Source organism: Leopardus geoffroyi, chromosome B1, assembly GCF_018350155.1.
Source record: "Leopardus geoffroyi isolate Oge1 chromosome B1, O.geoffroyi_Oge1_pat1.0, whole genome shotgun sequence".
Taxonomy (NCBI): domain Eukaryota; kingdom Metazoa; phylum Chordata; class Mammalia; order Carnivora; family Felidae; genus Leopardus; species Leopardus geoffroyi.
In genome coordinates this window covers 50,702,602-50,726,557 of record NC_059327.1, presented here as the reverse complement: position 1 = coordinate 50,726,557, position 23,956 = coordinate 50,702,602, and the positions used below count along the sequence as shown (strand labels likewise).

The 23,956-nt window shown below is 37.9% G+C and overlaps 1 protein-coding gene across 16 annotated transcripts in view; it reads right to left on the bottom strand.

Moving 5' to 3' along the window:
* Window positions 1-23,956, bottom strand: part of MSRA (methionine sulfoxide reductase A) — a 547,769-nt gene that overhangs the window by 486,117 nt on the left and 37,696 nt on the right. For 2 of the 16 annotated variants that reach the window (XM_045462022.1, XM_045462033.1), the window contains exon 2: window positions 14,283-14,513. The exons of 9 other annotated variants lie outside the window; for them this stretch is intronic. Coding sequence is in view for 1 of the 7 variants with exons in the window: in XM_045461967.1 (XP_045317923.1) it covers window positions 14,559-14,571 (13 nt within the window). In the remaining 6 variants the exon portion in view is untranslated. 5 more of the 16 variants (XM_045462012.1, XM_045462001.1, XM_045462041.1 and 2 more) reach the window with 5 other exon arrangements.

The following is a 23,956-nucleotide window of genomic DNA, read 5'->3' as shown; positions in this document are numbered from 1 at the left end:
ATGGTGACTGGTGCCAACTGCTGATTCCAGGGAAGAATTCAGTAAATGGAAGAAGGAAGACTTTGATCAAAGTTCAGCCAGTGACAGGACATTCAGCTGGTTTCCTTCTGTGTTGTCTGAGGCTCATTCACTGCACTAAATAGCAAGCAAGTATAAGAAAGCGAACATGCATTGAGGGAAGCACAAGGCCACTGCCCTTAAGAAAGGCAAATCTGCAAAATCCAGACCAGGAGCTTTTCCTTAAGATTTGGACTTGCAGGGCACCTGGGTGGTTCAGTCAGTTAAGTGACCAACTCTTGATTTCGGCTCAGGTCATGATCTCATGGTTTGTGGGGTCAAGCCCTACATCGGGCTCCTTGCTGATAGGACAGAGCCTACTTGGGATTCTCTTTCTCCCTTCCTCTCTCTCTGCCCTTACCTTACTTTAGCTCTCTTTCTCATTCAAAATAAATAAATAAACGTAAATAAAATTAAAAAAGAAAAGAAGATTTGGATTGCAGGCCAGTTTTCCATCAGTTGTTCATTTCTACCTAGAACTTGACCCTTGGTTACGACAAACTATCATCTTATGGGCATGGGTGCCAAATGGCCTGAATAAGCAAAATGCCTGCCAGTATAGTGAAGAGAGCATACTTTCACACTCAGATTTTAAAACAGAGATATGATTATATATAGTTATCAAAGCAGTTCACATATAAATAGTAACTAGCAAGGAAAGAAGAGGGAGGGCCCTACTACCCAGCACTCCCCCAGTCCTCCTGGTTTCTCAATCTTCTGTGTGTTCTTTTGTTTTACAAAATGATTTGGGAGATTAGGTAGGATTTTTTTAGGCAGGACAGCAAGGGAAGTTGGTGAATAAGTGCTACTTGATTGCACAACAAAAGATACCCAAAGAGCCTCAGCCACAACTCAATTCCACTTGCCCCAACAGTTTGCATTTCTCAATTAAGTTATTTTGTTGGCAAGATGACTGGTTAGAGAAAGGAGAAAGTGCTTACTGCACCGCGATTATTCACTGTATAGAAATCACTGTAATAAGATCAACAGAACATTCTAAAGACTCGAGAACTCCTATCTGCTAAGGCTGCTGATGCAATGGGAATGTGCCCATGTTATCGGTGTGCTATAAGAGGCTATGCAAATAACAAAATAAAACTTCACAATAGTCATTAATTCAATGATTGGTGCTCAGAAGCTCAGAAACTGTCCCATGACTTCACCTGACCAACAGTCTATGTGGAAATTAAGAAATTTTATCCTCCAGATGTTAACTAAGGAGATACAATTCTGGTACATTAAAAGAAATGTTAGTCTCATTAGCCCTCCCTGCCACATCCAAAAGCATGGATTGTAAGTAGTACCACTAAAATCATCTCTGAAAATAAAAAATGGAACTATTCTAATTTGTCAAACATATACCATGGCTGATTTCAAAAGCTGCCATAAGGAAAATTAACAAGTCAAAGATTGAAGAAGATATTTTAACTCGTGTAATAAAGAACTGTAATATATTTGTAATAAATATATTACAAATTAGTAAGAATGAAACTAAAAGAAAAACGTGCCAAGAGTATGAATAGAGACTATAAAGAAAAGGAAACCTAAATTATGGATATAAAAGGATGTGCAGGGACCTGGGTGGCTCAGTTGGTTAAGCATCCAGCGTCCAACTCTTGATTTTGGCTCAGGTTATGATCTCATGGTTCGTGGAATGAAACCTGTGTCAGGCTCTGCTCTGACAGCACGGAGAATGCTTGGGATGCTCTCTCTCTCTCTCTCTCTCTCTCTCTCTGCCCCTCCCCAACTCATGTGGGCGCACAAACTCTCTCTTTCTCAAAATAAATAAACATTTTTTTTTTAAAGGATGGGTAAAGGGCACTTGGGTGGCTCAGTCAGTTAACCATCCGACTTTGGCTCAAGTCATGATCTCATGGTCCGTGAGTTGGAGTCCCACGTCAGGCTCTCTGCTGACAGCTCAGAGCCTGGAGCCTGCTTCAGATTCTGTGTCTCCCTCTCTCTCTGCACCTACCCCACTCAAACTCTGTCTCTCTCTCAAAAATAAATAAACATTAAATTAAAAAAAAAAGGATGGGTAAACTCACTAAGTAATCAATGAACAAAAATAACAGCAAAATATTTCTTGCACATCAGATTGCCAAAATATCTAAGTCTGATACCACCAGTACTGGCAAAGGTATAGGAGATACAGAGATACAATAGTGCAGGAATGTTAACTGGTACAAATGCTTTGGAGAATAATTTGGTATTATTGAGTAAAGTTGACATATTTGGCAACTGAGCTCCATTTCTAGGTAATTCCCCTTGAGACCACAAATATGTACAGAAGACATGTGCAGGGTGTCCATCATCGCATGGTTAGCACAAGACAAATGTGAAATGGCCACAACAGAAGAATGGATAAACTAAAATGAAATGCTCTGCAGCATCAGACCTGTAGTAACAACATGGACCAATCTCAGAAATATCTAATTCTATCCAGGAAAAAGACAGCTGCAGAAGATCATTTTACATGCATTTTAAATTATGCAAAACATAGTTACATATATACATAGTAATACTACAAAAATGTGCATAGAAATGTTCTACACCAATTCAGGGTTGAAAGAATGGGGCTTTATTTATATTCCTAATGTTTCATTTTCTTTAAAAAAAAAAAAAAAAAAGATCTGGAGCAAATAAATATGGCATTTGTTAATTTGGGATAATGAGTACCTGAGTATTTACTCTGTTTTATTCAGTACCTCACGATATGTTTGAAAGTTTTCATAATTAAGACCTTTTAAAGCATTTTAAAGGTATATGTATATAACCCCTACTCTATGGGTACACAGCCCTGCAAATCATACAGAATCAGGTGCATTATCTTTACCCATCACAGTCATATGCTTGAAGTAGCTAGACTAGATAATTATCTCTCATATTTGTGTAATAGCTCTCAGTTAAATGGCTTCAGGTGTACTACCTCATTTAATATTCCTAACAACCTCCGATTTAGGTATTATGACACCCATTCTTCTGAGAGGAAAAGTCAATGTTTAGAGTTGCGGAGTTTTTCCCTAAGATCAACCAGTTAGTAAGTGATTCGGTCCTGGGATCTGGTACTGTCATTACTATTGCACAGATGACCATTAAGAATCCCAAAAATCTATTATTTTAAAGTCATATGCATCATCTTTAAGATCAGTGTTATAAACTTGAAACCATAGGTGTGAGTTAGCAAATGAAATATTTTATCACTGAAATGTTTCAAGTCCCCCATCAAATCCATTTCTTCTATTTTTAATACACCGACCTCTTCTAAAAATAAGTTACAATATGTTACATATTATTAGTGGGAAAAATGGAAACCTTGCACAGACAGGCTTTTCCCTCCTTTAAAAAATAAATTTTCAAAGTTAATAAAGTAGAAACTATAATCTTGTTTCTTCGCTTCCAATCTTTTATTCACTGTGCTAAGGGTAAACACTAATCATATAGAAGTTGGTGATTAGAAAGGGCTAGTGAGAACATACACATCATGAAATAAGTTATCAAACACAAAGAGCACAAACAATAGAAGCTAACTATAAGGAATACACATTCCAGGGACTGTTCAGGTTATTTCACCAAGTACAAAACTGACAATCTAAATAACAGTATCACCTATAGGGAACTTGAATCTCACAAGGCAGTAACCAGGCACTCCTCTCACTCCGGGCTGTAAATAAAAGCCAATAAGGAACCTAGACTTCCAATCCCACCTTGCAGTAATGACGAAGTGCCCCCTTTCCCCTACAGGCATGGTGTCAGAGAGAGAGGTCTATTAAAAAAGAAGATTTAAATAAGATCCAGAGTTTCATAACGTAATAGCAAAATGTCCAGGATATAATCACAATTACTTATCATACCAAGAACAAGGAAAATCTCAACTTGAAAGAGAAAAGACAATCAACTGATGCCCACACCAAGATGTTGGAATCACCTGAGAACAATTTTTAAAGCAGCCATCATAAAAATGTTTCCACAGTTATGAACAGACATGAAATAAATGAAAAATTAGAAAGTCTCAGCAAAGAAACAACAGATAAAATACATTAACTGAAATTAAAACTCACTAGGTGGGCTTAATAGCAAAATGAAGATGACAGAGGAAAGAATCAGTATCCCTGAAGATAGAAACTACAGGAATTACCCAGTCTGAAAAACAAAGAAAGAAACAGAACAAAAATAAAAAAATAAAAAAAATAAAAGGCATCAGTGTCAAGCGCCCATAGGACTATAACAAAAGATCTATCATTTATGTCATCCCAAGTCCTGGAAGAAAAGAAAATAGAGGGAAAACCTAAAAAATTACTTAAAGAAATTATGGCTGAAAAATTTGCAAATCTGGCAAAAGACAGGGGTACCTGTCTGGTTCAGTCAGTACAGCATGCGACTCTTGATCTCGTAGTCATGAGTTGCATGTGCCCTATGCTGGGTGTGGAGATTACCAAAAAAATAAATAAACTTTTGGGGTGCCTGGGTGGCTCAGTTGGTTAGGTGACTCTTGATTTCAGCCCAGGTCATGATATCATGGGTTTGTGGGTTCGAGCCCCACATCAGACTCTGCATTGACAGTGCAGATCCTGCTTAGGATTCTCTCTCTCTCTCTACCCCTCCCCTGCTCGTGCTCTCTCTCACTTTCTCTCTCTCAAGATAAATAAATAAACTTTAAAATAAATAAATATATAAACACACCAACAAACTTTTTTTAAAAATCTGGCAAAAGACATATACCTACATATTCAAGAAGCTGAGTGAACCCAGGATAAATCCAAAAAAATCCATGCCAAGGCCACATCATAATCAAACTCTTAAAAAACTAAAGAAAGAAAAAATTTTGAAAGTTGTGAGAGAGACCCACCACTGTTGCTCAACATAGTACTGGAAGTTGCAGCCTCAGGATTCAGACAGCAAAAAGAAACAAAAGGCATACAAATTGTCAAAGAAGTCAAACTTTCACTCTTTGCAGATGACATGATACATTACATAGGAAACCCAAGAGACTCCACCAAAAACACTGCTGTAACTGATACATGAATTCAGCAAAGTCACAAGATACAAAACCAATGTACAGAAATCAGTTGCATTTTTATACGCTAATAATGCAGCAGTAGAAAAAGAAATCAAGGAATTGATCCCATTTACAATTGCACCAAAAACCATAAGATACCTAGGAATAAACCTAAAGAGATAACAGATCTGTATGCTGAAAACTATAGAAAGCTTATGAAAGAAATCGAAGACGAAAAGAAATGGAGAAACATTCCATGCTCATGGGTTGGAAGACCAAATATAGTTAAAATGTCTATGGTACCCAAAGCAATCTATACATTCAATGCAATCCCTATCAAAATAACACCAGCATTATTCACAGAGCTAGAACAAATAATCCTAAAATATGTATGGAACCAGAAAAGACCCCAATTAGCCAAAGCAAAGTTGAAAGGAAAACCAAAGCTGAAGGGATCACAATTCCATACTTCAAGCTGTATTACAAAGCTGTAATCATCAAGACAGTATGATACCGGCACAAAAACAGACACATAGATCAATGGAACAGAATAAAGAACCCCTGACAGAGTATTCGATGGAAAAAGGCCATCTCTTCAGCAAATGGTGCTGGGAAAACTAGACAGCGACATTCAGAAGAATGAAACTGGACCACTTCCTTACACCATACACAAAAATAAATTCAAAACGGATGAAAGGTCTAAGTGTGAGACAGGAAACCATCAAAATCCTAAAGAAGAAAACAGGCAGCATCCTCTTTCACCTTGGCCACAGTAACTTCTACTAGACTTGTTTCTGAAGGCAAGGGAAATAAAGGAAAAAATAACTATCGGGACCTTGTCAAGATAAAAAGTTTCTTTTTTAAAATGTTTATTTATTTACATTTATGAGGGAGTGGAATGGCGGAGAGAGAGGGACAGAAAGAATCCCAAGCAGACTCCGTGCTATCAGTACAGAGCCTGACATGGGGCTTGAACTCCCGAACCGTGAGATTGTGACCTGAGCCAAAAGCCAAGAGTGAGACACTTAACCACCTGAGCCACCCAGGCACCTCAAGATAAAAAGTTTTTGCATAGCAAAGGGAACAATCAGCAAAATTAAAAGGCAACCAATGGAATGGGAGAAGATATTTACAAATGATATATCAGATAAAGGGTTAGTATCCAAAATCTATAAAGAACTTATCAAACTCAACACCCAAAAAAGAAATAATACAGTGAAGAAATGGGCAAAAGACATGAATAGATACTTTTCCAAAGAAGACATCCAAATGGCTAAAAGACACATGAAAAGATGCTCAATATCGCTTATCATGAGGGAAAGGTAAATCAAAACCACAATGAGATATCACATCACACCTGTCAGAATGGCTAAAATTAATAACTCAGGAAACAAGAGATGTTGGCAAGGATGCAGAGAAAAGGGAATCCTTTTGAATTGTTGGTGGGAATGCAAACTGGTGCAGCCACTATGGAAAACAGTATGGAGGTTCCTCATAAGAATTAAAAATAGAACTACACTACAACCCAGCAATTGCACTACTAGGTATTTATCCAAAGGATACAGGAGTGCTGATTCAAAGGGGCACATGCACCCCAATGTTTGTAGAAGCACTACTGACAATAACCAAAGTGTGGTTAAAGCCCAAATGTCCATCAACTGACAAATGGATAAAAAAGATATGGTGTATTTATATATATACAATGGAATGCTACTCTGCCATCAAAAAGAATGAAATCTTGCCATTTGCAACAACATGGATGGAACTAGAGTGTAGTACTATGCTAAGTGAAATAAGTCAGTCAAAGAAAAACAAATTATATGATTTCACTCATATGTAGAAGGGAAGGAAAAATAATATAGAAACAGAGAGGGAAACAAACCATAAGAGACTCTTAAATACAGAGAACAAACTGAGAGTTGCTGGAGGGGAGGTGGTTGTGGGGAAGGGCTAAATGGGTGATGGGTGTTAAGGAGGGCACTTGTTGGGATGAGCACTGGGTGTTATATGTAAGTGATGAATAACTGGGTTTTACTCCTGAAACCAATACTACACTGTATGCTAGCTTGAATTTAAATAAATAAATTTAAATAATAAAAAATAAAGTAGTGGGGGAGAGACATAATCTTACCTAGAAGGGAAAAACAATTTGAATAACTGCAGATTTCTCACCAGAAACCACAGAGGCAGAAGGAAATGGCACATTTTTCAAGTGCTTAAAAAAAAAAAAAAAAAAAGGAACTATCAGCCTGGAATTCTATATCCAACAAAAATATCCTCCAGGAAAAAGGGAAATCAAGACATTCTCAGCTGAAGGAAAACTAAAAGACTTGTTACTAGCAGACTGACCCTATTAGAATGGCAAAAGGAAGTTTTCTAAACAGAAATGGTAAGAAGGCTAAGAAACAACTTTGTATTAAAAATGAAATACGACTATTACATCCCATGACATTGTATAAATACTATTTTATGTGAGTAATTAGAATATTGCCCTGATTAACATACCATGAAAAATTCTATACTGTAAAATAATTTAAAGATGATGAATGTAATATTTGGGTTATTTCTACAAAAAAAAAAAAGGTAGACATTATGAGCTCATAGTCAAGTCTATAACCTTCTATCATTATCTATACTGAAAAGTCAAATTCAACTCATATCATTGTAGTTTACAACTTTTTCAAAAATGTATCCTATGATGAGTGCTAATACTGCCTATTGATCCAGCAATCCCACTCTGGGGTACAGACCCAAAAGAACTGAAAGCAAAGACTCATACAGATTATTTGCACACCCATGCTCAAAGCAGCATCATTCACAACAGCCAAAGGTAGAAACAACCCAAGTGTCCATGGACAGAATAACAGGTAAATAAAACATGATTTTACATATATATATAACAAAGTATCATTCAGCCTTAAAAAGTGAGGAAATGTTGACACAGACTATATCGTGGCTGAGTAAAACACCCAGTCACAAAAGGACAAATACTATATGGTTCCACTTACATCAAGTACCCAGAGCAGTCAAATTCATAGAGACAGAAAGTAGGATGGTGGCTGACAGGGACTAGGGGGAGGGGGAATAGAAGCTGCTGTTTAATGGGTACAGAGTTTCAGTTTCACAAGAAGAAAAGAGTTCTATGGATGGATGGTGGTGATGACTGCACGACAGTGTGAATATGCTCAATGCCACCGAACTGTGCACTGAAAAATGATTAAGATGGTAAAGTTTATGTTATGTATTTTTACTACAGTTTTTGTTAAATTTTAACTAAAAAAAGAACAGTATCTATCATTTATTGAGCACTTACTTTGGATCATGGAGTACACTAAGAGCTTTGCATATATTTCCTTATGTCTCTTCCCAACAAACTTGGAGGAAGATAGCATGATCTCCGTTTTCCACATGAAGAAACTAGGTTTACATAACTTGACCAAAGTTCAACAAGTAAAAAATGGAGTCAAAATTCAAACTGAGGTTGGTGAGACTCTGAAACCCATTTTCTCTAACCCATCATGAGGAGGACTATTTGTTTCAAAGGACCAGGATAAAGTATTCCTGAGTCCCGGGGAACAATTCAACCTTTCTAAGTAAGGGAAAGTAACTTACAGTGCCTAGCAAAAAAGGAGATATGAATGTCACTAGGCATCTGAAATGAAAAGGATGGCATCACTACAGAAGGGCTAATTCTTCAAAACCCAAACTTTACAGGCACCTGGATGGCTTAGTTGGTTAGGAAGCCAACTCTTGATTTCAGCTCAGGTCACGATCTCCAGGTCAGGAGACTGAGCCCCACATTGGGTTCTGTGCAGGGTGTGGAGCCTGCTTAAGATTTTCTCTCCCTCAGGGCACCTGGGTGGCTCAATCAGTTAAGTGTCTGACTTCAGCTCAAGTCATGATCTCACAGTTTGTGAATTCAAGTCCCACGTCGGGCTCTGTGCTGACAGCTCAGAGCCTGGAGCCTGCTTTGGATTCTGAGTCTCCCTCTCTGCCCTTCTCTGTCTCCTGCTCACACTCCGTCTCTCTCTCCTTCAAAAATAAATAAACGTTGGGGCGCCTGGATGGCGCAGTCGGTTGAGCATCCGACTTCAGCCAGGTCACGATCTCGCGGTCTGTGAGTTGGAGCCCCGCGTCAGGCTCTGGACTGATGGCTCAGAGCCTGGAGCCTGTTTCCAATTCTGTGTCTCCCTCTCTCTCTGCCCCTCCCCCGTTCATGCTCTGTCTCTCTCTGTCCCAAAAATAAATAAAAACGTTGAAAAAAAAATTTTTTTTTAAATAAATAAACGTTAAAAAAAAATTAAAAAACAAAAAAGATTCTCTCTCCCTCTTCCTCTGCCCCTCTCCTGCTCGCTTGCTCGCTCTCTCAAAAAAACAAAAAAAAACAAAAAACAAAACCCCAAACTTTAATACCATATTTTCCACAAAACCTCAAGATCCATACATTAGAGACATTATAATTATACTGAAGCAAGAGATTCTTAACTATAAAACAGAAAAGAAAATTTTAATTCTTAGAACATTGTGAAATACAGAACACAAACAGGTAACTTCTTTCCTTTTCTACAATTGCTTTTAGGGAAATAAAATAACCTTGGCACAACCAATGACCAAATTAAGTCAAGCCTTGTAGTTGGTGCTATTACTCATGACCTGCTTGGTCTCAGAATAAATTCCTAACTTCAGTATTTTTTGAACCTTTTTTTCACCTTACCAGAATTTCTACATATCCATCTCACCCCATTTCACTATGTTCTCTGGAACCCTGCTGATCACATCTCCTATCTGACCTGATCCTACAGGCAAACACTGGAATGCTGCCCTCCTTTGCCCCAGACCCTCAGACTTTCTTTGGTTCTTGCTGTCCTGATTCCAAGCCTGGATTCACTCCCCATGCTCTCTCTCTCTTCAGTGCCACCACTTCATCTGGGGTGACTTTGTACCTTCCTAAAGCAGGAAAGTTGGGCCTCAATGTCAACCCCCTCATAACTGTACACAACAGTCCTGACTCTGCCCCGCCCTCTCCTGGGCCTCAAAACACCTCTACAGAAAGACCTTTGAACTGGCCAGAGCAAACCTTCATAACGTCTTATCACACTCTCAGTGTTGACTGTTTTGGATAGTCCAGTCTAGCCTCAAGATCCCACATCAACTCTCACACTCTCAGAGAAGTTATTGGCAGGACTAAACCAGCTATTGAGCAGCACCCTCAGCTCTCCACAATTTTCTCTCACCACGATCCCCTCAGCCTTCTTCCCACAGGAGCACATAAGGAAGACTTTCAACTTGTTAGACAATCAGTTGGCCTAGGCCACACCACCAATGCCAACAGCTCTGGGATCCTTTGGGGAAATGAGGAGAGGGAGAATGTAAGACAATGAAGGGCTGGCATGGGAGGAATGAGCAGTTGGCGCCATTGTATGCCAGTCGAGTCCTTATTTTATATTGTCTCCAATGGTTACCTCAGGGGATTCTAACCTGCGACAAAGTGACAAAGACTGTGGCCCTACATGCTACTCCCTCTAAACTCATAACCAGCAACACAGACTCAGATTAAAAGTAAACATAGTACTTTCTGTTCCTCAACCATTAGGGGAAAAGTTTTCTTAATCAAATAAGACTCAAGAAGATAATAATCTGCCTCACAACTTGGTTTATTCCTTCAATGAGTCCTTATTGGGTGGATTCATCCAATGTGAATGTACCAGTGCGAGGCACTGTTGCTGGAATTAATGAGATGCAGGTGAAAGCACTGGCAAACTGTAGAGAGATACACATTGGTTATTCTTATCCTTCCTCTCCCTGCAACTCTGAATTCCTAATGGGCAGAAATTATAACTCTGTCTCCCCTACATCCAGCATGGGGCCTGGCACATAGCAGGCCCTCTGGGAATATTTGTTGAGTATCTCAGCAGCGCATACCTGCAGCTGAAACATTTCTCGTCTCATTCTATCTGCCACCAGCCCTGACACAGGTCTTGGCCACCAGAGAAACCTCCAAGCTCACCTCCCTGGTTCATGTGACTTTTATTTCCTCTTAAGAATATGAACCCTCTACAGACACATGGGTGGCTCAGTCAGTTAGGCGTCCGACTTTGGCTCAGGTCATGATCTCATAGCTCGTGAGTTCGAGCCCCACGTCGGGCTCTGTGCTGACAGCTCAGAGCCTGGAGCCTGATTCAGATTCTGTCTCTCCTTCTCTCTCTGCCCCTCCCCCACTTGCATTTTCTCTCTCTCTCTCTCTCAAAAATAAATAAACATTAAAAAATTTTAAGAAAAAGAATATGAACCTTCTTTTCAGATGACAGAACAACCACATGGAATAAAGTTAGCCCACTAAGTTAAATGCTCACTAATGTCTAGAGTCAAGAGATGTATTATGCCTATGAGTCTTTATGTTAGTGAACAAAACTAAGGAAACAAAACACCAGACAGCACGGAGAGTGGGCTGATTGGTGCACTTAAAATACACCACCCCCCAGCAAACTTACTTCCTAAGGGCTACTGATGTGAGGTTGACCTCCTCTTCTCTTTGTCAGAAAAAAAAAAAAAAGGAAAAAAAATCCCTCATAAACAGGCCACTGTTTCATGTTGCAGCCATATCTTCAAAGGTTCAATGACATCTATTTTGATACCTGTAAAATCTAGCACGTGAGCAGTGGTTCAATCTTCCCTATTTAATTTATTTCTCACAACATTTGAATTGCTTTTTGTACACGTCCATCAGAAGACTTGAACAACTGAAGCTTTCTGGCCAATAAGATACGGCAACCTAAATAATGGTAAAACAAAGTTCCTATAGCTGTATGGACTACAACTAATCTCCTGAGTTTTCATAACAACACTCTAGAATACGTACATTGTGCAATAAAAGTTAACATACTTTAATCTGCTGAAATAAATCTCATTACAGTGCTGCTCTTTTCTAAGCTTTTGTACTTCTATCTTAAATCTATTCTCTCTTCCATCTATGCATGTGGTATCCTTCCCTGTCACCCAAAATAACTTCGTCAATAAAATATTAGCATGCTTAAGTGGGTACTCAATCAACATTTGTTCAATGAATGAAGAAATGACTGAATAATTATAAAACCCTGGACGAAGGCCCCCTAAGAGGTTTCCATTAGTTTACAGAATTACGTGCTTGCATGTTCAGGTATACATACCTAAATGGGACTAAATAATAGGTATCAAGCAGCAGTTAAATATTAATCCATTTCTATCTTAATAATTCTACTTCAAAATATATAATTCAAACCATGGTGATATACGCTGAGATAGAGTTCATTTACAATCGTACTACTAGTATTTACACACTTCAAAATAAGATCTGAAATATTAATACTGATATGGAAATAATTCACAGCCTAAATGTCAGTGTGTTTGTAAAATATAAGGTCTAGAAGCAAAGCAAAGTGCCTAAGTTAAGTCTAAATGTATGTGTTTGAAAATGTAATCAATAATTTTAAACCTAACTTTTTAAAAGGTTGTACAAAGGAGTGTCTGTGACACTCAGTCAACAAGGGACATTTTAATATGGGACTTTTTTCATTTTAAGATATGTAACAAGTAGGCCGGAGAGAATATATTAGTAAGAAACTTTTACTGGGTGTAACAGCTAATATTTATTATCAAATCTTAAGTCTACTAAACACCATAAAATGGAGCTTTAGCAGTATCAAAAAATTTAATATTTCTTAAGGTATGTTCTGAGATCTCTGTTTTCTAATTCGCTTATTTTTTATTATCCTGTCAGAAAAAATTGGACATAAAATAGTCTGGATTGAAGATCAGTTTATTCTCACTGAGTTCGCTGCAAAGAAGTTATGAAATAAGCTAGCAAATGATCCTTTTAACTTTAAGGGAGATGGTCTTAGAGAAACTAAAGAAGTCACATATTTAGGCAACCTAAAAATGACACGGGGTTATGTTAAAGGTTTAAAAAGTAAATGAAAGTAAATATAAATCGGTAATAAGACGGTCAGAATGAAAACGTAGCTCTAATTTAAATTTATTTGCTGAACTTTCTTTTTGTGTCATATATTGTTGGTTGCTAGCATAGGCGTGAATGATCCCGTGAGCAGTTCAACAAGAAGACTGTAGCCATGCAAGCATCTCCTTTCCAGTGCCTATCAGCATGTCTTTTATGTCTTGGCGTCCATTTTAGGAATATCAGCGAGGTGGTGTATAAAGAAGCTTATAAAACAAAGGTTGTCACTTTGGCAACCCACGTGAACATTAAGTGATTTCATTTTATTGGAGATCAAAATGTTGATTAGTAAAAAAGTTGAAGAAAATACTTAAGCTCAACTCTGCAAACACCTGTATTAGATTTCACATATTTTTAACTCGTATTTGTATATTAAATGCCATTCTCAGAATTGCTGATGTGTGTCATTATAATACCATAAAAACCACTTCAAACAATTGATCATTTAAGGCGCGCGGTAATATAAAGCTATAAACAAAAAAAAAAAAATTGTGAAAGGATTAAGAAATCCATGATTACATACTCAAAACAAAAGAAAAGATCATGGAGCAGTCTTTTATATTACCCAAAATGGTTAGTACTTATGTGAATATACGATTTCCCTGTATTCTTTTAGTATATAAAATAAAAAGAACACATATTATCACAGTAAGTTATAACCTAATGCTATAACTCAAACTCTCTTCTTTAGAAACAGATTACTTACTGACAATGAGGGTGGTCCACAAAAATACGTGCCTTACAGTTACCCTCTCCTACAATAATGCTGATTTTTAAGAGCAGAACTATCACAATCCAACTATAAGCAGGCCTAATAGAAACTTTATTATTAAGAAATTAGATACAAAGTGTACATCTAAGTAAAATACTGGGTAGTGCTGAAAAGCAAATCCATGAACTTTCTAGATTTTCCTTCTACTTAAAACATTTTGAGAAAGCCAAGCTACAGTAATCGTTTAATTATACAATCTAATCAACTAAAAATAATGGAATTTTTCTCCAAGTATTGCAAACACAGCTTGCTACTTCTTATCTAAAAGATTAAATTTCTATTCTCAACCATTCCCAGCCATTTCTGCCAACATCATAAAAATTACCTTTTATCATTTTCTTCTCACAATGAGAATTCCCTAATCGCACACATCTTTTAGACATAGACACCTCCCCACCCACCTCCCCACCCACCTCCAAAAACTGGTTCAGAGCAAAGACACACACAAAAATAATGACCAAGCTCACATTTCTTGTTTGCCCTTCAAACGAAGTCTGGTGTCTTCAGCTTGCCTTTCTGGTCTTCAGTGTTGTCACTCATTTGCTGGGGGATGTAGTTTAGGACAGCATGAAGCAGCAGAAATAAAAGCTGTTGCTTTAAGAAAACGTTTTCTTAAACACATGGATAAAACAACTTTTACTCTGACTTCCTGGCTGGGTTGCATAAAATCTTAGAAAGGCTCCTTGAAACGTGAATGTCTACAAATGGGAAAAAATAAAATAAAATAAAATCTAAAAACTTACGTTCTGAACACATTCCGAAGGATGTCTGATTTGATTTGAAAGCAGGTTTGTACTGATGAACAAACTTTATTTTGTAGAAAATTAATATTCTCTCTAATTAGAAATTTGCCTTGCCATCTTCTATATTAATCCTGTCTCTCATGGTATAATCATACATGCAAAAAATCAAATACAATATTTCCCAAATGCATGGACACTGTGGAAGCTTCATTTTGAAAAAGGCTTTTATTTCCCTTAATACTGGTGACTAAACGTCATTGTTATGTACCAACACTTTCAAATAGCCCAAGAGACTTAAAAAGCCTTCTAAGTTTGAAAACCAAAAAGTTCTGAGTTTTTCTGTACCCCAGGACGGTTTTCTTTCCTGAAGCTCAAGCCGAGAAAGCAGACAAAAGAAGCTGATTTGACTGAGCTGTGCCAAGTCTTGCCTTTTTTTCTTTCCTCAGCTCTCCCTCTGCCTCTCTCTCTCTCCCTCTCCCTCTCTCTCTCTTTCTCTCTCACTCTTTTGCTCCCAGTATGGCAACCTTCCGAGCAGTCTTGGCGGAGGTCCAGCCTGTGCCAGTCTGTCTGAATCCTTGTCTCCAAAAGATGTCCTTTGCGGATCAATTAATACATTTGAAAACAGGAAACTGTGGTACGGTACCCAAATCCTGGCACCAACAGCATCGACTTCTGCCAAATCACCTTACAGATTTCATGGTATCCTACCTTTCATAATCATTACTAACATGTTCCCGGAGCAATAATGGAGTACTAGAAGCCATTCACTGTTCAGCGATAAGGAATCTGTTCCCTAGAAATGTCCATATGCGACATATGCACAACCTGCAGTAAATCAAAATTCTCCTGTGAGAAGAGATGTATGTAACTTTAATAAGCACCACATACTGTATTTCTTTTTATAAGACTTGCTTTTCCTTGCCCTGCTGCAAAGAATCATGGGAGGATAGAAAAGGAGGCATGCAGATTAAAATTAAAACTGTATGCCCAAATAAGTCATGCTTTACCCTATGGGAAAAGAACATAGTTCTGATTGAACAGCGAATCCTATTATTAAGGAAATTCTAATGTAAGCTGTACCCATGCAAAATTTTCCTGGATATGAAGGGGGGGAGAGAATTCTTTGCAAACATAAATATCAATTAAAAGGGAAAGAACAAACTCAGGGGTGGATTTAGTAAAATTAAGTATATTTTCATATTTTGAACCTCAAGTTTCAACACAGTCACTTGTTTACTAAATTCATACCACTACAATTTAGTAAGTATAAATAAATACTGTTTATTTTTATTTATAGCATGCACATCTTTTAAAGCCTCATCCTCTGCAGCCCAGTTAATACATGCGAAAACAAGAAGCCACGGTATGGTACCCAAGTCCTCGCACCAACAGCATTGACTTCTGATAAACCATTTTCTGCTATTTCATTTAAGATATCATTGTGACCTTTGATGCTTGAAAGTACAGGGTAGCTATACTCTAGAATCCCCATGGTTTCATAGAAAGAGCCCAGAACAGCAAGTTCTAGTCCTTGGCTCTAAGGTATTTAACCTCAAGGTCCCAAATTGCTTAATCTATACATTCCTCAGTTTGCTCATCTAGCAAATATAAAAATCAGTAACTTCCTCTTCTGTGGTCCCAAAATATTCTGTCTAAACCCAATACACCTTCATTCTAATTGTACAGGACTTAGTTGAGTATGTCTTTTATCAACCAGATGTGTCATTCTCAGGCTGTGCCATGCTGTGTCACTAATCTAAGAAAACTGAAAGTCTTGCATAAGGCTTCCATATTATGCAGGTGCTCAATGAATCTATAAGGAGAATAAATTATGGCTATGGATCACATAAATATTATTCTAAAGTTCCATAAAACTATGATATATGATCATGAAAAACAAAATCACATATTACTAAATCACAAATTGATAAATCAAAGAAATGCTACAAGATATTGTAAGTGTTGAATTAAAGCACTAACAAGTGTTCTGTGCAATCCTTCCAAATAAGAGTGATGAAACATGAGCAGGATGATGGTGGATTTGCAATTTATAATAAACAGTTTGATTGTAAATGAAAGACGAAGAAAGAGTCTTAAAAGCAGCAAGAGAAAAGTGACTCCTCACATATCAGGGACCTTAAGAAGATTAACAGCCGATTGCTCACCGGAAGCCATGGAGGCCAGAAAGCAGTGGGATGACATATTCAAAGTGCTGAAAGAAAGAAACCATCCACCAAGAATTCTACATCAGCAAAAATCTCCTTCAAAAATCAGACACCCTAAGACATCCCTAGATAAACAAAACCAGAACACTTATTGCTAGTAGATCTGCCCTATAAGGAATACTAAAGAGGGGCTGGGGCTCAGGGGCTGAGCCTGGGTGGCTCAGTTGGTTAAGCATCCAACCCTTGTCATTGGCTCAGTTAATGATCTCACAGTTCATGGGATCAAGACCTGTGTTGGACTCCTGCTTTGGACTGACACTGTGGAGCCTGCTTGGAATTCTCTCTCTCCCTCTCTCTCTCTGCCCCTCTTCCACTCATTCTCTCTCCTCTCTCCTCTCTCTCTCTCTCTCAAAATAAATAAATAAACTTAAAAAAAGACATAAACTTAAGAGCAACCACTAAGAAAACAGGGGAATTATAAAGTTATCATACAAAAATATCTAACACAAAAGAAGACTGTAATGGAAGAGAGAGAGACAAAAAAGACAAAAGACATACAGAAAACAGCCAAATGGCAAAAATAAATACAGTCTCATCAATATTTACATTAAACTTAAATGAACTAAAGACTCCAATTAAAAGACAGAGACTGGAAGAATGGATTTAAAATACATAATCCAACTATGTGCTGTCTACAAGAGACACACTTTAGATTCAAAGACACAAAGAGGTTGAAAGTAAAAGAATGAAAAAATATACACCATGCAAACATCAACCAAAAGAAAGCTGAAATGGTTATATTAATATCAGACAAAATAAATTTTAAGAAAAAAATTGTTACTAAAGACAAATAGGGGTGCCTATGTGGCACAGTTGGTAAAGCATCCAACTTTCGCTCGGCTCATGACCTCGCAGTTTGTGAGTTCAAGCCCCACATCAGGCTCTGTGCTGACAGCTCGGAGCCTGGAGCCTGCTTCAGATTCTGTGTCTCCTTCTCTCTCTGCTCCTTCCCCACTCACACTCTGTGTCTCTCTTTCTCAAAAATAAATACACATTTAAAAAAATTTTAAATAAAGACAAATAAAAATGTTTTTAGTCATAAAAGGGTTAATTTATCAAGAAGATGCAGCATTATAAACATATATACACGACAAAAGAGCTCTAAAATATATAAATAAAATACAAAATAATTGAAGGAAGAAACAGACAATTCAACAAATAGACAATTCTTCAATAATAGGTGGTAACTTCAAGACTCTACTTTCAATAATAGAACAACAATATAGACAATCAGCAAGGAACAGAAGACTTGAACAACACTGTAAAGCAACTAGACCAAAGAGACAACTACAGAATAATCCACTCAACAACAGCAGAATGCAATTCTTCTCAAGTGCACATGGACCATTCTCGAAGACAGACAATATATTAAACCATAAAACAAGCCTCAATAAATTTAAAAGGATTCAAATCATACAAAGTATTTCTCCAACCACAATGGAAGAAAAGTAGAAATCAATAACAACATAAAAAGATTGGGAAAATCACAAATACAAGGGGAAAAATGCTCCTAAATAACCAATGAAAAACAATAAAGACTAGAGTGGAAATAAATGAAATTGAGAACAGAAAAAACTATTTTTTTTAAATCAGACAAAGATATTACAGGAAAACTACAGAGCAATATCTCTTATGGATATAGATGCAAAAATTCTCAACAAAGTATTACCAAACTGAATCTGGCAACATATACAAAGGATTATAAACTATGACCAAGTGGGATTTAACCAGAAATATAAGGTTGGTTCAACACAGAAAAAAATCAATGTACTATAGCATATTAATAAAAGAAGGGACAGAAACTACTCGATCATCTCAATAGACACACAGAAAGCATGTGTGTCTATTGAGATGATACTACCTTTTACCTTTTATGGTAAATAACCTAATACCTTTTCATGATTAGAAAGCTGTATTTACATAAAGGAAGAGCACTGAAGATGGAAAAAGTGAAAGTAAAATAAGAACTTTTATTTTTCTTATTTTTAATTGATCTAACAGATAAGAGTTTGTTCAAGATAACAGCAATGTACTTATTTATGCTTATGTGTATACATATGTGTGTATGTCTGTGTCTGTGTGTATAAGTATATGCTTATTTATAAGTGAAATGAAAGACAGTGATGATTTGAGGGTGGAAGAGAGTTATCAGGATTATCTTGTTATTATAAGATACCCCCTGAAGTAGTACAGTGTTAGGTGAAAGTGGATTTGGATTCGTTGTAAATGTATACTGTAAACTCTAAGGCAATCACTAAACAAAGGTTTTTTCTATATTTTTAATGCTTATTTATTTTTGAGATAGAGAGAGAGAGAGAGAGACATAGAGTGTGAGTGAGGGAAGGGCAGGGAGAGGAGACACAGAATCCAAAGCAGACTCCAGGCTCTAAGCTGTCAGCACAGAGCCTGATGCAGGGCTTGAACTTGCAAACCATGAGATCATAACCTGAGCCGAAGTTGGACACTTAACCAACTAAGCCACCTAGGTGCCCCTAAAAAAAGTCTTTTAAAAAACTGTAACTGATATACTGAGAAAAGAGAAAAAATGAGTTCATATAAAATTCTCAAAACCACAAAAGGCAGAAAAAAGTAGAAGACAAAAATAGGAACAAATATACAATGGCAACAAATAGAAAACAGTAATGAATATGGTAGATAGTTATCCAACCATATCAATAATCATCTTGAACATCAATGGTCTAAATGTTCCTAGGAAGACAGAGATTGTCAGAGTGGATCAAAAACGTGTACACAAATGTTCCTAACAGTGTTATTTATAGCAGCCAAAAAGTGAAAGTGACCCAAATATCCATCAACAGTTGAACAGGTAAACAAAAAGTGGTGTAAACATGCAATGGAATATTATTCAGCCATAAAAAGGGATTAAACACTGATACAATGCTTTAACATGGATGAATCTCTGAAAAAAAAAACATGCTAAGTGAAAGAAGCCAGACACAAAAGCCACATATTGTATATTCCTATTTACATGAAAGGTCCAGAATAGACAAACCCATAGGCACAGAAAACAGACTAGTGGATGCCAGGGCAGAGAGAAGAATGGGGAGGGGCTCCTGGGTACGGGGTTTCCTTCTGGCGTGATGAAAATGTTCTAGAACTAGTGGTGATGGTTGCACAGCTTCGTAAATATACTAAAAGCTGTTCAACTGTTTACTATGAAAAGATGAATTTTATGGTACATGAATTATATCTCAATAAAAATAAAGTTGCAATCCATCTCTCCAGTATTTTTCATTGTTGTGAATGATTACAGCCCAAGGTAAGCCTACCAAAGTCCTTCTTATAAAAAATACTACACATTACCTAAAACCTTGACCATGTGAATCTGCTTCAGGAATCCACTCAGCACATTCTAGTGCCTTACTTCGTTCTGACTTCTTGGATATACTTAGTCAACACCAGCATTCCTGGCCTCTCCAAATACTCCCTTCTGTGCACCCTCTTGGATTTCCAGGCCCTCCTTGAAGCACGCAGTCACTCTGTCCTCTTTCCCTAACTGCCGGGCCCTAGGGAGTTCAAACTTTTGACGGACACCTAGGCTACATGTTAGCAAATCTTCTCTTCCCACAACTCGGGTAGCTCTTCACAGGCACCCTGAGCCCAGCAGGCTTAGGGAGGCCTCCCCAATACTAACCCAGGATCTGACTCCACTTTAATCCGAGTCTCTCTTCCACCCCTCTGTGGTTCCCTCTCCCAGCCACCTATTTGGACAGGGCACACTCTGTACCTACACAGGACACCGACCCCAGACTGTAAACTCACTATGGTAAATTCACAGACACGGGGAATTTTCTTCCCAGTGTGTACTGTTTATGATTTATTGGAGCCTCAAAACCTTCTTTTGATTCAAGCTCTCAGACAGAAAATACAACCAGAAAAGGCTGATTCTTAAAAGTTTTACATAGCCTGTAAGTTAGTGGTTGCTGATGGTAGCATGGTTAAGTGTTCCTACCGACTTAGCACAATCTATGTGAGTAAGAGAAGAAATAGGGGGTCAAAATGTACAAACTTCGTGTAAACCTATGGATTTTCAAACTTTCTTCCAGGGAGCCCTGGAGCTCCCCAGAGGCTGCAGGGCGTTCAAACTAGACAAAGAAAGAATAAGTAGGCAAGGTTCTAGGACATCACCACCTGCAGCAACCACAGTAGCTCTTTTTTTATGATGTATAGGTACGAGGTTCATACCAGATTTTAACAAACAAATGTTTTTATTAAAAAATAATGTTTAAAATACTTTGTTTTAGGCCAGTCCAGAAAAATACTTCCTAATGAGCTAAACTAACAAGAACTTTTGAGGTTGTGACTCTCTCAGAATATTTACAACATGAGCTAATATTGTCACCTAAAATGTGAGATGGTAGTGGGAAGGTACTCCCTAACCATACTAAGAATATATCTACTTCGTCCATTAGACAGAAAATGATGGGTGGGCACTTGGTTGGCTCAGTCAGTCAAGCATACGACTTCGGCTAAGGTCATGATTTCACGGTTCGTAAGTTCGAGCCCCGCATTGGGCTCTATGCTGACAGCTCAGAGCATGAAGCCTGCTTCAGATTCTGTCTCTCCTGGATGTGGAGAAACGGGAACCCTCTTGCACTGTTGGTGGGAATGCAAATTGGTGCAGCCGCTCTGGAAAGCAGTGTGGAGGTTCCTCAGAAAATTAAAAATAGACCTACCCTATGACCCAGCAATAGCACTGCTAGGAATTTATCCAAGGGATACAGGAGTACTGATGCACAGGGGCACTTGTACCCCAATGTTCATAGCAGCACTCTCAACAATAGCCAAATTATGGAAAGAGCCTAAATGTCCATCAACTCATGAATGGATAAAGAAATTGTGGTTTATATACACAATGGAATACTACGTGGCAATGAGAAAAAATGAAATATGGCCTTTTGTAGCAAAGTGGATGGAACTGGAGAGTGTGATGCTAAGTGAAATAAGCCATACAAAGAAAGACAGATACCATATGGTTTCAGTCTTATGTGGATCCTGAGAAACTTAAAAGGAACCCATGGGGGAGGGGGAGGAAAAAAGAAAAAAAAAAAAAAAAAGAGGTTAGAGTGGGAGAGAGCCAAAGCATAAGAGACTGTTAAAAACTGAGAACAAACTGAGGGTTGATGGGGGGTGGGAGGGAGGAGAGGGTGGGTGATGGGTATTGAGGAGGGCACCTTTTGGGATGAGCACTGGGTGTTGTATGGAAACCAATTTGACAATAAATTTCATATATTAAAAAAAAAAAAAAAAGATTCTGTCTCTCCTTCCCTCTCTGCCCCTCCCCTGCTCGCACTGTGTCTCTCGCTCTCTTCGAAAATAAACATTTTTTTAAAATAAGAAATGAGAGAAAATAGGGGCACCTGGGTGGCTCAGTCAGTTAAGCATGTGACTCTGGATTTCAGCTCAGGTCATGATCTCACAGTCGTGAGATCAAGTCCCATGTGGGGCTTGGGATTCTCTCTCTCTCTCCGTCTCTCTCTCTCTAAATAAACTTTTTTAAATGTTTTTTTTTTTTTTTTTAATGAGGGAAAATAGAATTATTGAACCATTTCCCCACCCTCTTTCCCTCCTTAGATTTAGATTGTTAGGTCTATAATCTGAAACCTCAAAGGGCATGGATCTGGTCTTCTTTCCCAGATATTCATTAAGTTTTGAATACTGATATCCACTCAGGGATAATTCTCTCAAACATTATCTAAACAACCACCACATGCCAGGCATATGACGGGAATAAGGAACCACTGCCACCATGGAGCAGGTTTGTAAACAAGTAATTACAACTACAGGTCACCCATCAGCTATGGCAGAAGCACGTTCACAACATCCTAGGAACACAAGAAGGAAGTAAGCTGAAGGGTCATCTACTGACCAACCAAATATCAAATACATGTCACTTTAGATAGAACAAAGAGAGAAGTTTAAAAGGTTTATTCATTCATTTTATACACATTTACACGTGTTCATTTATGCTTAAAGCAGTAAGCTGAGGTTCTAGAAAATCCAGAGGCATATCAGAAATCACCCCAGCCCTCAAGAAGCTTAAAGTCTAATATAAAGACACTTAAGAAATACCACACTTTACATAATAAGTGTTATTATTTAAATAGCTCCCCAATTCCTAACTCTTTCATGTTCCTTCCTGATGTCATAAAATAAAAGAACATTGTGTTTCCACAAAGCTCAAATGTGGAATTTTGATGACCATCCCTTCTGAGGCCCATCCAAATCCTACCCATTCTCTCTTTCTGCTCTCCTCTCCTCCCCCGCCTCCCTCTCCTCAGTCTCCTCTTTCTTTCTTCTTTCTCCTCTCTTCCTTCTCCCCATTATGCACTTAGTCATTATCTGCATTTACTGATTTACTAAGCCAGTGTTTACTGAGTATGTGCTTATGTACAAAAAGTAGGGTTAGAAGGCACAATGAACACAGCAATGAAATAAAAAGGTAATCATGCATTAATAATAATTATGCTAATAAGCACTTTCACATTCCTTAATTCATTCACTCCTCACCCAATCTTTGGAGGAAGACAGGTGTTATTTTACTCTATAGATGAGAAACTGACATCAGGAGAAGTTATGTGACTTGTCCAGACCATTAAACACATGTTTAGAGTACAGGTAATTGAAGCAACTATTCCAGATTCCATTATTTAATGAGTTCAGGAAAACAGAATGAACACAGGTAGCTTCATACATCCCACTACCTACTTAACATTCCCTTTGAATGATTAATAGATACCTCAAAATCTACCTTGTCAAACCAGAACTCATGATTTTCTCACAGAAGTTCATTCTGGGGGGCACCTGGGTAGCTCAGTCGGTTGTGTGTCCAACTTCAGCTCAGGTCATGATCTCACCGTTCGTGGGTTTAAGCCCCATATCAGACTCACTGCTGTCAGTGCAGAGCCTGCTTTGGATCCTCTGTCCCCCTCTCTGTCCTTTCCCTTTCCCTTTTCCCCTTTCCTTCATGCTCTCTGACTCTCAAAAATAATTAAAATATTAAAAAAAAAATTTCATTCCTCTTTCAGCCTCCATTTAATAGTAGCACCAAACACTTAGCTGCTCAACCTGAAAATCCAAGAGTCATCCTTGATTCATCCTTCACCACCCACTAAAAAGGCTAAAAGGAAAGAATGAGATAATATAAAGTGT